General features: G+C 34.6%; 1 protein-coding gene across 1 annotated transcript in view; it reads left to right on the top strand.

The window, feature by feature from the left end:
• The window catches only part of LOC124368267 (transcriptional regulator ERG homolog), an 86,808-nt gene that overhangs the window by 58,750 nt on the left and 14,657 nt on the right, over nt 1–13,401 (top strand). Inside the window, exon 6 of the mRNA XM_046825543.1 lies at nt 5,077–5,285. Within this exon, the coding sequence (XP_046681499.1) occupies nt 5,077–5,285 (209 nt within the window). The remainder of the gene's footprint in view (nt 1–5,076; nt 5,286–13,401) is intronic.

The following is a 13,401-nucleotide window of genomic DNA, read 5'->3' as shown; positions in this document are numbered from 1 at the left end:
AAATTAGGGCTAAGAATCCCACTCTTATAACGCAACCTAAGGCCCAACGACTTAAAGCGACTTAAGGAATAAATTTTCCCTATTACGGTGCAATAAAAATTGGGATGGAATAAGTTAATGAACTTGTAATAAAATAACTCAACAAAAGACACAGACTAATGATAGGATTAACCTATAAAATTGAATATTTCAATGTTGGACATACATTTCTTCAAGTATCACTATGAGTTGCATTGAAATATACGTCTCCACATTTTCCTATTTCTTCTGGTATTTTACAGGTAATGTATAAAGTAACTTGGAAATTTTGGCTAAGCCCCAAATAAATGTGTTTAATATGATTCTACTATTCTTTCCAGGCTATTAAAACCACAACATTTAAAAGTTTTTTTTTTTTGAAAGGGTTAACAATTATTGTCGTCAGATCAGGTTCCCACTTCAACTCGTATATGTCTCTTCAGTATGTAATCTATGATACACAATACAGAACACTAAATAAAGAAGAACGGTGTTCCCATACAACTTACTCGACCCCACCGAGACACGGGCCGGAAATGTTGCCGACAGCTTACGACTGAGGACACGAAAGGGGCTCATTACTTGAAGAGCTGTGCCGTGTCGCGTCGTGTTCGTGTTCGATACAACCATAATGGCGGCGCGGCTCGCGAACTGTGATTGCTGTTCGATCACCATTAACGTTCCCTCGCCAAGAATTGTGTTTCAATTCACTTTCATCGTACGCTAATACAATTCTACAAACGCACGATTAAATTAGTTAACTGTTGATTGCTGGCTCCAGCCGCTACGGATGGCAACCTGCTACAGTCCCCCCGCCCCTCGCCACCCCACGGGATGCGCAGATGGTAATTAATTGTTGATTTCACCTGTTAATCTGCTAAACTGAGCTGCGTTCCAAATGTCGAATAAGGGCGGAAATGCTTCAAAACATCATCTAATTAAACCACACTTACACCCTGCCCATATATTAAACGTGAATTAATTATTATAATTATTATATTATAAGTTCATTACGGAGTCATTTCAAATCTAAATATACACAATATATTTTACTGGCCATATCTATTTCGGCCCTAAAATGTCGTAAACCAGTTTTTTCCAAAAATGCTCACAATCTTAGGAGAAAGAAATAAATTAGTGTTTCTCTTTAAATATGTCTAACTATATATGGAGGTATGTGAACATGTAGAGACTACGTACATTACACTATTATGGATGAAAATACTCGTCTTTGTCATCGTTTAAGTTATTAATTTTACTCTACAAAAGTAAGCCTACTAATAAAGTAATGGTTGTGTTATGCTTGTAATATAAAATGAAGCGACGCACTTGCATAAAAAAGCGTTGCAGCGAAATACGACAAAGTATTACAATAACAGTAGAAGTAAGATGACACAGTAAAGGTTAAGCCTTAAATAATAAAACAAGTATGATATAATGTTGGATATTAATGCAATGTAATTATTAGCCCCACAAAATTAATCGATCAATAAGTAGTATGAATAAAAAAGTGCGATTAGTAATATTCACTATGGATTAGAACTCATAATTGCAGTCTAATCGTCAAAATAAAAGGTCATGAAATCGTAGTAGTTTATAAAACTCAAAGATGAGAATGTTATAATTTGCCTACAGAAACATAAGTGGTTCGACAAAAAATTGATATTTGGACTTCGGTATCCAAGTATCGAAATTAAAATATACATTTAAAAAGAAAAAAAACAAATGTATCGAAAATATCGCACTTACTTAGCCATTTCTGCTACATCTTTTACAGGAAAAAGACTAGAAATAGGTTAGCAAGAACAATTACTTGGTGGTAGGTTTTTAAAACTAAACGAAGTGATTGAAACTCGAAATTACACATACTGCTTAAATGTAATCATTTTATTTACAAATCTATTAAAAAGTATAGACGATATAGACGAGAAGCCAACATAACTACTACAATTAAACATTATTTGACCTCAGGGGTACAGCTTGCGCCGATGGCAACATCTTCACGTCCTGGATGCCTCCCATGGTCCTGTAATATTGAAGAAAAGATTATTAAAGGTTTCACAGAATTAGCAAGGAGTTTTAAATAGTTTACCGTTGTACGTATATATACATACGATAATTTATCATTAATCGTCTACGAAACATTAATACATTAAAATACAGTTAATGTTAAATAACATTTTGAATGTTTGTTTTAGAGTAAATTACATTATTATCAGTTAAAATAACTAGTTTCGAAGATTCGTGTTTGCTGTTAGCTTTAGGTCACGACCAAATTAAATCATTGTCTCTTTATTCCGTTCTGTATCACAAAATCAACATTTAGCTTGTCTATGACACAGTTCCAGTACAAGCTAGAGTTCGGCGATGTCATCTGCTATGCACTTTAGGCAACCGCACATAATATCTGATGGCCTCTAAGTGTGTCTTTAAAAAACTAAAATCGACCTAGTCAACGGCACAGTTTCAGTCCGAGCTGGCTTTGGGGATGCGTGTCTGCTAGTAGCTGTAGGCCACCGTACATAATATCTGATGGTCCCTAACTTTGTCTTATAAAACCAAAATCGAACTAGTCAAGTGCACAGTTTCAGTTCGAGCTGGCTTTGGGGATTCGTGTCTGCTAGTAGCTGTAGGCCACCGTACATAATATCTGATGGTCCCTAACTTTTTCTTATACAACCAAAATCGAGCTAGTCAAGTGCACAGTTTCAGTTCGAGCTGGCTTTGGGGATTCTTGACTGCTATTAGCTGTAGGTCGCGCCCATAACACCTTATTGTCTCCTAATTGTGTTGTAATGAAGGAGAAGCTTCTACTCACCCTCCCCTTCCCCTCTATCAGCTGGTCGTTGTTCTTAATCAACGCCACAGTCAGTAGAGGGGGAGGGAGCCCCGCTGTGCCGCCACAGGTGTCGTATTGTCCTGCTGTTCATCACAACAATACAGGTTCTTATTTCTGTGATTTGTCCCACAAATTGAGTTATTGACTTATTTTTAAATCATTCTAGATTTTCTTAGTTTTACTCTGTTGTGAAATTATTATTTTATCATATTGACATACTATTTATGGCATAATTAGTAAGATGTTTGTATTCATGGTACAGTATTAATTACTATGAGTAAAAACTGTTATAGTTGTTAAGAATACAATTGTACTATAATTACTTCAATTGTGTAATTATTAATTCAGTGCAAAATCAGTACCATAATTATTAACAGCCACAAAATGACAAACTCTTTATCCGTGAAATAGGGAACCTACGGATCAGATATTACAACATTAACGAGTTGCAATATGACAATTTGTACATAGTTCTTAATTGAAAAGTGCTGTAATACAAAGCTACTCAACAATTGGCGATAGAAATACATTTTAAATGCCTCTTTTTAAGCGAAAACTCAAAACTCTCAACGTCAAACCCTTCATCTGTATCCAAATATTAATACGGATAGATTCCCCAAAATCCTTAAGACTACAGTCTCTAAAATACAATCAAACAAACACTCAGAATCCAAAACTAAAATTAGTTTTGTTCCAAAGAATTTGAGTCAAAACAACATTAACTCATCCACTTTCGTACTAATGGCCTCATAAAAAAATAAAAATTACCTCTCTCCACCTCGAGTCAGCGAGTCCAACCAAGCACCCTCGCCATTCGTAGCATGTTCTCCGAGCCAGATCGTGTATAATGTTGTATTGATAGACAACTGGTTGTTGATCCATCAGGGTCTCGACGTTAATACATAGTCTCTGACTAGCTGGTTTTGAAGCCAGTCTACTGTAATAATAATATTAAGTTAAATATAAATTTAAGGTTTTTACATCTATTAAAATATAAATATTACTTCATCATTAATAATACAATACATGTCAATTCTTTTCAAATATATTCATATACAAACAACAGTGCACATCTAGGGAAAGCGGATGGCGCACGAGGACCCCCATCGAGTAGACAATACTTTCAGTGCTGTAAGTCAAGCAAGAACTGGGCCCGGTGCACTGTAACAGACAGCGCTTGCGGACAAAGTATAAACGATCAAGTACCGTCCTCACTTTGAGCGCACACAAATGGCATGGCCACATACAGAAATTTCAGAATGAAATTTAAGTGTTTTCTAACAAATATCTTTCATTTCTATGAAAATTCCACGGCACGGTATTCATCACTACCTGATCTAACACTTAGTTGTATTTTTCAGCTGAATTAAACTTTGTCGTATTGATACAGCTAAACAATTATCACACCGGGTACTTGACAAAACAGGATATTCATTTACAATTTATTTCTTATCTCATACGTTGTATTTATTTTCTTTAATTGTGTTTTTTATATTTACTTGCCTAATCTAGTAAGTGGTTTTTAGATATACAACCGAAAGTAATGTTATAGTTGAAGTCAACTCAGGAAGAAACTTCTTCCTGAAGAAACGAAAAGATGAAATACTGAACATCGTTTAAAATTAAAATAATAAGTTTTAAAATGTCACGCATTTTAACTTTTATATAATTTTTGTAGAAGGAAAGGTTAGTTTTTTTTTGTCACTAGACAGCGCGATATGATAATAGCTTTTATTGTGTTAATTATGTTACACATTTTATTTATGTTCATTATTTTAGAGCTAAGCACTAATAGAAGAAAGCTAGGGACATGAAATAATATTTAATTTTCAGTAGAAGTGTGCCAATGCAACAGTTGAGGTCATCTTTAGAGACGGGAAGACTAGTTGTGCTCACGGCCACTAGACATGACATGTGACCATCAGTTCTATTTTATTATTTATGGTAGGAAGTTTAATGATGCCATTAGTTTTTATGCTGTTTATTATTTTTTCTACAAGTAATAAGATTTTGTTTATTATAAAGCTATGCGAGGTATGACCAATGCGACCATATACTCTACGCAACAATGACTGTATATCTTCTAACGTGTTGCAGACACTTGTGCACCACTCCGATAATACATTGAACAACCATCAAAACCTAAATAATGATCAAAATTCTAAGGAGTTATCCAAACTTGCCCACAGTTTTCTTCATATCTTGTTGATTTGTTGCAGGTACTATTATGATAAAAACATAATGACCAAGGTTCATGGGAAGCGATACGCCTACAAGTTCGACTTCCAAGGGCTTGCGGCGGCGACTCAACCAGCGGCGGCGGATCCGGCGGCATACAAGTACCAGTCGGACTTCCTCATGTCGAGTTACCACCACTCTACGAAGTTAAACTTCATGAGTCCGCACGCTGGTATCCCCTCCTCGTCAGGTACACATATATATGTGGAATGTGTAGTCTAGTGTAGTGTGATGCGTTCTGCTGCGTAATTTGTGGGTGGTCTTTCAGCCCATTCATCCTTCCTTTCAGATCAATACTATCCTCGACCAAGAAAATAACTTTTTAAAAACATACATTTTTATTTGTCCCATCTTGTCGCAACTACTGCGTAATTTGTGGGTGGTCTTTCAGCTCATTCATCCTTCCTTTCAGATGACTACCAACTATCCTCGACCTAGAAAATAAGTTTTTAAAAACATACATTTTTATTTGTCCCATCTTGTCGCCACTACTGCGTAATTTGTGGGTGGTCTTTCAGCCCATTCATCCTTCCTTTCAGATCACTACTATCCTCGACCTAGAAAATAAGTTTTTAAAAACATACATTTTTATTTGTCCCATCTTGTCGCAACTACTGCGTAATTTGTGGGTGGTCTTTCAGCCCATGCATCCTTTCTTTCAGATCACTACTATCCTCGACTTAGAAAATAAGTTTTTAAAAACATACATTTTTATTTGTCCCATCTTGTCGCAACTACTGCGTAATTTGTGGGTGGTCTTTCAGCTCATTCATCCTTCCTTTCAGATTACTACTATCCTCGACCTAGAAAATAAGTTTTTAAAAACATACATTTTTATTTGTCCCATCTTGTCGCAACTACTGCGTAATTTGTGGGTGGTCTTTCAGCTCATTCATCCTTCCTTTCAGATTACTACTAACTATCCTCGACCTAGAAAATAAGTTTTTAAAAACATTCATTTTTATTTGTCCCATCTTGTCCCAACTACTGCGTAATTTGTGGGTGGTCTTTCAGCCCACTCATCCTTCCTTTCAGATGACTACCAACTATCCTCGACCTAGAAAATAAGTTTTTAAAAACATACATTTTTATTTGTCCCATCTTGTCGCCACTACTGCGTAATTTGTGGGTGGTCTTTCAGCCCATTCATCCTTCCTTTCAGATCACTACTATCCTCGACCTAGAAAATAAGTTTTTAAAAACGTACATTTTTATTTGTCCCATCTTGTCGCAACTACTGCGCTTGTCCCAACTACTGCGTAATTTGTGGGTGGTCTTTCAGCCCATTCATCCTTCCTTTCAGATCACTACTATCCTCGACTTAGAAAATAAGTTTTTAAAAACATACATTTTTATTTGTCCCATCTTGTTGCAACTACTGCGTAATTTGTGGGTGGTCTTTCAGCCCACTCAGCCTTCCTTTCAGATGACTACTAACTATCCTCGGCCTAGAAAATAAGTTTTTAAAAACATACATTTTTATTTGTCCCATCTACTGCGTAATTTGTGGGTGGTCTTTCAGCCCACTCATCCTTTCTTTCAGATGACTACCAACTATCCTCAACCTAGAAAATAAGTTTTTAAAAACATACATTTTTATTTGTCCCATCTTGCGTGTTCGTTTCTAAATACCCCATAAATTCCATCCACATTCCAAACAAGAAATGGACAACGACACTTGTACATATTTCATATTTTTCCTCGTTTGCTTTGTAAATGACCTTTAATCGTTGATTATGAATTGTATATTTTCTGTTCTTTTGTATTACTATATTATAAAGTGTATGTATTGATAATTGTAATGAACTTGTGCATGCTTACCTGATAATCATATTTTATGTATGTAGTTTATAAATTGTATTTAGGATTTATGAAGTGTCAATACATTATATATGTCAATGTATAAATAAAATAAACTTTCACATTGTTATTAATTTATTTGAATTTTCTGTATATACTAATTAATCTTTGTTTGCTTTGTAAATTAATTAGAATGTCAGTCAGAACAAATATTTTTTAAGCTTGCCACATCGTTATTATAAATTTAATGAAAAATTAGTCTTCCTTACTGTTGGATACTTACATATCTTTATTAGATATAATATACTACAGTTTATTTTGTAACTTTACATTTAGATTGCACGTAAAAGTATGCTTTGCGATAAAATTGTGAGTTTCGTTTATCAAGCCCCTTTTCAAACTTATTGCTTTCATATTTCAGCACCTTAAGGAGGTGTCGACATAAAGAATGGCGACGGTAGCTCAGTTGCTCATAAACAAATCGTTTCATTTCTTTATTCGTATTACTTCGCATAATACAATTGATGAGTAGTATAAACTTTAAAATGTTTCGTAAATTAAATTTTTATAAAGGCCAAAAACCGTTATTAATGCTCGTAACTTATGAAGTATCCATATCCTTGTTGATCTAGTTTATGAAATAATGATAACGTAGAATACTACCGTATTTTTAGTTGATGTCTTTCTAAACAACATTCAAGCTTACCAAAGCAAAGAAATCCGCACACCGGTAAAAATCATTTACTACTGTAAGTAAAGATTTCCATAAAAAGTTGAAAATTCTTTTATTAGTGTTTTATATATTTTTTTGAATCTTCGACAATACACACACACGTTTTGAGTATTCTTATCTCCCTCTGGCAAGTTAGTATTCTATGAACAGAGTATCTTATTTATGTTATTAACTCCATATTATCTTAGATTATTTTTTATACCAGATTTAACAGCTTTGCTTAGTTATGAAGTTTATAACATCTGGGAAGATATTTTAAAATAGTCAAATATAAAATAAAAACTTAGGGAGAGTTAAAAAAATAGGGGTTCTGTCGTTAACTTTAAAAATAATAATATTTTTTAGTTTTGAAGTTTGTTATTGTTTTCAAATAAAGTCATCTTATATCAGGGACCTGACACAAATCTTATAAAAGGCACCCACTCTTCTTTTTGGACTAAAATGTAAAAATTTAGTTGTTGATATTTTACAAACTTTGTTGTTTTAAGTTTGACAGAGCCTCAAATTTTACTTACTTTCCTACATTCGTTTGTCATACATCGATTCAAAGTAGCTTTCTTTGAAAATATATAATTAAATATTAATGCAAGAAAATTACGTAAATTTATTAAATAACAAAATAACGGTGCCCCTTCTTAGCTACATTAGACTCAATCCTTGTTGGTGCAGCTTTAAAAGCTATCCTACACTTCTAATAATCTACACTCTAGGAAATGTATCCTTCTGTACAGTCGACAGAATCTCTTCATTAAGAGCACAACATTCCGAGGAAACTGAATCCTGCCACTCTGAGATGTTTCCAGTACGTAGTGTGGCAGATGTTTCCCTCCTGTTGTACAGTGTCAACGAACGTTTGCTCGTGATGGTAATATTTAATCTCTGATTCTCTATGAATGGTACTGGATAAATCTTACCAAACTGACTTTATCCAGTTTTATGTAACATTATCCAACGGCAATGGCGCGTTTTATAATATCTTTGCGTAAAGAATTATTGAGCATCTATCGCGTGGATAAGGATGATGCATGTTTTTTAACTAATTTGCTCAGGGTTGTTTTAGCCCGAATTATTATAAAATACAGTACTTGACAGTTTAGTAATAAATCGTGGCCTTTACCACACAGTCTTTTGCCTGATCTAACGTAAGCCTTTGAACTTTTCACACGTTACGACTACGACACGCTTGTGTGTTTTAACAAACGTTATCCAGGGTCGTTCATATTGGAACAGTAAACCCACTACAGCAGACCGACGAGATATTGTATGCTTCTGAGGTGTGAGGCGTGGCTGTATCGATAAAGGTGTATAACGAGGTTTTAATGCCGAGGGCGCGAGTGTACGGATATTACTGGCGTATCTGCGCCCACGGGCGGCGGCGGTGGTCGGGGGTGGCAGTCGGGGGCGGCGCGGAGCCCCGGGCCGGGATATTGCTAGCTCTCTGTCGCGCTTGTGTTGTCTGAGCCAACACGACATGCTATGCTACTTGCACTGTATTGTATTGTACCTGTGTGTTCTGTGTTCTAGTTACACTTGATTATCGATCTCTCTCGTACATCAATCTATTGATTCATGAAATCGTATAAAATCTATGTGTTAAATATTACTATTACAATAATATTAAACTAAGTATCTTAAAATAGTGAATAAAGAGAAACATTATTTAAATATATATATATACACACACACATTTATTTAACAATAACACATTATTATAATACTTCAAAAAAATTAATAATAAGGTATTATAACAATTAGCAACTGATTACTCAAAGAGTAAACTAAATCGATATTGTTTGTTTTCGTAGGACAACTAAATAATAAAAAGTGATAATAAATAAATAAATAATTAAAATAGATAAACAGTTAAAAGTGATTATTCTATTCTGTTTAAATTAATTTTTGTCCAAAAGCACGATAGCTTAAAAATCTACAACACTCGTTTATATACGGGAATAAAGTGCCCAGCTTGTGCTAACAAAGAATAAAGAGCTACTCAACTAATTAAAACCTGCCTTATTTACTTTAATATGCTATATTTAGGCTACGTACCAAAATTTAAAAAAGTAAATTAATTCATCTCGTGTATGGATAACAATAGGGCACAAATTCGTTATCAAATTCATAACAAAACACAAAAGATGTAAGGGTGGGAGAGGTGCGTCACGGTGCTGTGGGGTGTCCCAGAAAACGATGAATGGCACATGAATTATCACTCCGGTGTTATCAAGACGATGTGACCATAGTTACTTATGACTAACAAATGCTTGTGAATAGTATTAACGTATTCTGTTGGTGTAAGCAGATAAAAAGACTCGGATGTAACCGTTGTAACCGTACTGTTTTATAATTTTGTTATCTAATTGATTTTAAAACAATACGTTGTCTGCCATAACTAAAATATGACATTTCACATTGCTTCTTTGAATGAATCAGATTGAATCAATAATTTTTAATGAAAAATTTAAAATAGATAAATTAAATTTTAATTTTTAAATCAAACGCGTCACCACCCTTACTTTGAAAGTACACAACATAATTTAGCAGTTACTTTTAGAACACGACGCTTCGTACTGTAATTTTAGTGAAACTACGTCGAGATATTAGTGTGTTCCAATGTGCGGAATAAAACTGAGGGGAAAGATGTGTCGTCTGTTGTCTAGAGCCATATATCTGTGGAGGCGGGCTGTCCCTGGATTTATCGGATCACTGGCTCACTTGTGCCTTTCAGCGGCGACCCTGTCCCTCGTGTCGGGCTTTATTTCATTGGAAACTACCGACAATGGTGCAATCAACACTCGTAATGGCCTGCGAAGTGCACGGTCGATGTTTAAAAGATAAAGGTTCAAGTGACTTACAAGGGTTGTTATAAACAAGGCTCTACCCGTCAGTAATGGATTACTGTGTTACCGAGACGGAAGTCAAAGAACACAGACTTTAGATTATGGATTAACTTAGACAAACCCTATGTTTTAAATCATTTAACTTGGTAAAGAGTGAATAAGCCGATACAAAGGATTATTGAAGAACCTGACAAGTCATAACAAAAATCTTTACCGAACTTACAATAACTTTTTTATGGATATCTGCTGTCATTGTTGTTTCGATAACTCATATCTGCAAAACTGCTAAATTTTACATTTTTTATTTTAGGTTTATATTTTTTAACTTTTTTTATTCAGAAAATTTATTTCTTGAAAATAGAGTCCAAACACTAATCCTCTGGCACTCGAGAGGCTGCGGACAAACTATAAGATCTGACGAAATTGACTGTAACTTTCTACTCTTTTGATCTTTAGACTCCAAAATAAATGAGTTCTTCCTTGGACCAAGATACCCCTACATAACAAATTTCTCAATTCTGTTGGACTATTCTTGTAGGCTGCAACACTGGTACAACATCAGTCTAATGTGGATTACACAAATTCATTGCAACTTTTTTATTTCCGCATCTTGTGTTATTTTACTACCTTTAATTCCAAAATACATAGACATATGTATTTTTATGATACATGTATTTATTTTTATTTTTAGTGTCACAATTCTTGTTTTACATCTAGATTGAATACTTGTGATATAATACTAGTCTCGTATAATGCGCTTGGAATGGACGACCCTTTATTTAATTTACAAACAAGTAAACAGGCCATAAGTAGCCATTCCCACTATACGCGCTGAACTATTTCAGAGGAGGACCTTCTATTTTAAAATGTATTTATAGGATGTTGGTATTTATGTAAACCAGCCCAACGTTGAGAGCTTGCATTTCTTCTTTTACGTATCTTCAAATCAGTTTTAACAATCATATGAATACGATTCAGCAGTTCCTTCACAAGCCCCAATTCCAAAGTTTACCAAAACTGCTGGCTCGATGTCGTTCACAGAAAACAGAAAGTGCTGGATATCACAGCAACTAATTTACGATTCTTGTTTTAATGTAGGAAATAGATGTTATTCTGGAAATTACCAGAACAATCTTTGTTCTTACAAAATATTTTGGAATCTCACAATAAGAGTCCTATGTGCCATAACGTATTTTCTGGCATGCGCTAAGCCAAGTGTAACGCAGCCGGAAATGTACAGAGCCGCCGGGATCACGCGGGGGAGGATACAGAGATGAGGGTGTTGTGGAGAAACACGATAAGGCCAAGCATAACATCGCTACGTGCAGAGACTGTAACGTACAACCAAGAGTTAGAATATATCTACACTATTCTGATATAAGTACGAAAAGTGATTTTATAATTGTAATAATGTCCAGTGCAATCGGAAGAAAGGTAGATTTCATTTGTGGTTGCTGTATTAAAATTTCGATTTATAAAAAAATGGCTCTATAGTAGTTGTTACATTTTGTATTTTGGTTATTAAATACTTTGGCTGCGAAAATTCATGCAGCGAGTGAAAGCACGTAAAGTTCATGATTTACCTTGGTCATTATTGATCTTAGTTTTAGCTCAATATGCTATGCATGTCTTCATAACTGATATTTATGATAGTTAATTAAACTGGGTTTAGACAAGGTGAGATTTGCAGAGTATGAGACACACGATAGGTGTCGAAATGCTTATGTGATTGCCGTAGACAGGCTTTATTTATTTATTTTTTGCATTGTATTCAATCAACCTTTAGGAAGTTAAAAATTAACTCTACATTAATGTCAAACTAAAAATAAATACAAAAGTTTTCGCTGTCATCTACAACATGATAAAATGTTTGTTCTCCTAATTTAAGAGTTCCTACTTTATATTTAGTTACATAAAAATAACAACGAGTCAGAGTTGACTAAATCAATCCAAACAAACACTGACCGCCAATTTATTCTGGTTAAAATCAACACAACAGTTAATTTCCTGAATCTCTTTTCCTTCCGATTTTTCAGGCCGGTTCGGTTAATCGTTAAAACAACGTGAAAGTCGGAAATGAGGAAGGAAGAAAATGAAACGAGCTGGTTTCGTTGTATCCTGTTTTTACCAAGGGACAATCATTCGTGCAATTTGTATGGAAAATCTGTTACAACGTATTGGTCATCAATTTCCCACCGATGAAAAGGTCATATTGGGTCGGAGGGGAGGGCCATCATTCTATCAAGGAAGGGCAGTTTTTGTACCCCTCACGCGGACAGGGTTGCCATATTTCATCTGGTAATCGTCGTCTATCGATTTATATAAAGCAATTCATCGACTGTACAAGTGATTTGCAGTGATGCAGGAGGCGTTTAGGGCGGGACGCGCGATGAATAAAATCAATTATCTCAGCATGATACGACTGAATCAAAACACGATATCGTAACGGTTTACGTGCTTTTGGTTGGCAATAAATGTATTTTGTGTTTCCCCACTTCTCCAAACATAAATGCATAAACCTTGTTAATTTGTTGTCAATATTTCTTTAGTAGAGTAATAAATTTGGTTATGACTGGTTTGAACTTTATTTCTTTACGATTTTTCGTCTTCAAAAGCTTTACTGTTTTACTTATAAATCTATCAAAAATTATAAACCCGATATTAATATCCATCGAACTGCGAGTTATGAAAGTCTAATGTAATAAGCAATGTATTTATAAGTTCGGTTGCTAAATATCGAGAAAAATAGCCAGGAAAAGTTCTTTTAAACTTGTATTTTTTCTACTAAAATATTCTGCATTATTAAATAATATTTTTAAGTGGGTGTGTTACTCGATAGCGATAATACTGAAAGACTTTGAAAGTAATATTATACATTGCGAATCTCCTTGCAGGCCTGAATGATAATCCTGAAATCGTCGAATTATCTAACG

The sequence above is a fragment of the Homalodisca vitripennis genome, chromosome 1 (genome assembly GCF_021130785.1).
Source record: "Homalodisca vitripennis isolate AUS2020 chromosome 1, UT_GWSS_2.1, whole genome shotgun sequence".
NCBI lineage: Eukaryota > Metazoa > Arthropoda > Insecta > Hemiptera > Cicadellidae > Homalodisca > Homalodisca vitripennis.
The sequence above is the reverse complement of the archived record's forward strand: the minus strand, read 5'-3'. Positions and strand labels throughout refer to the sequence as shown.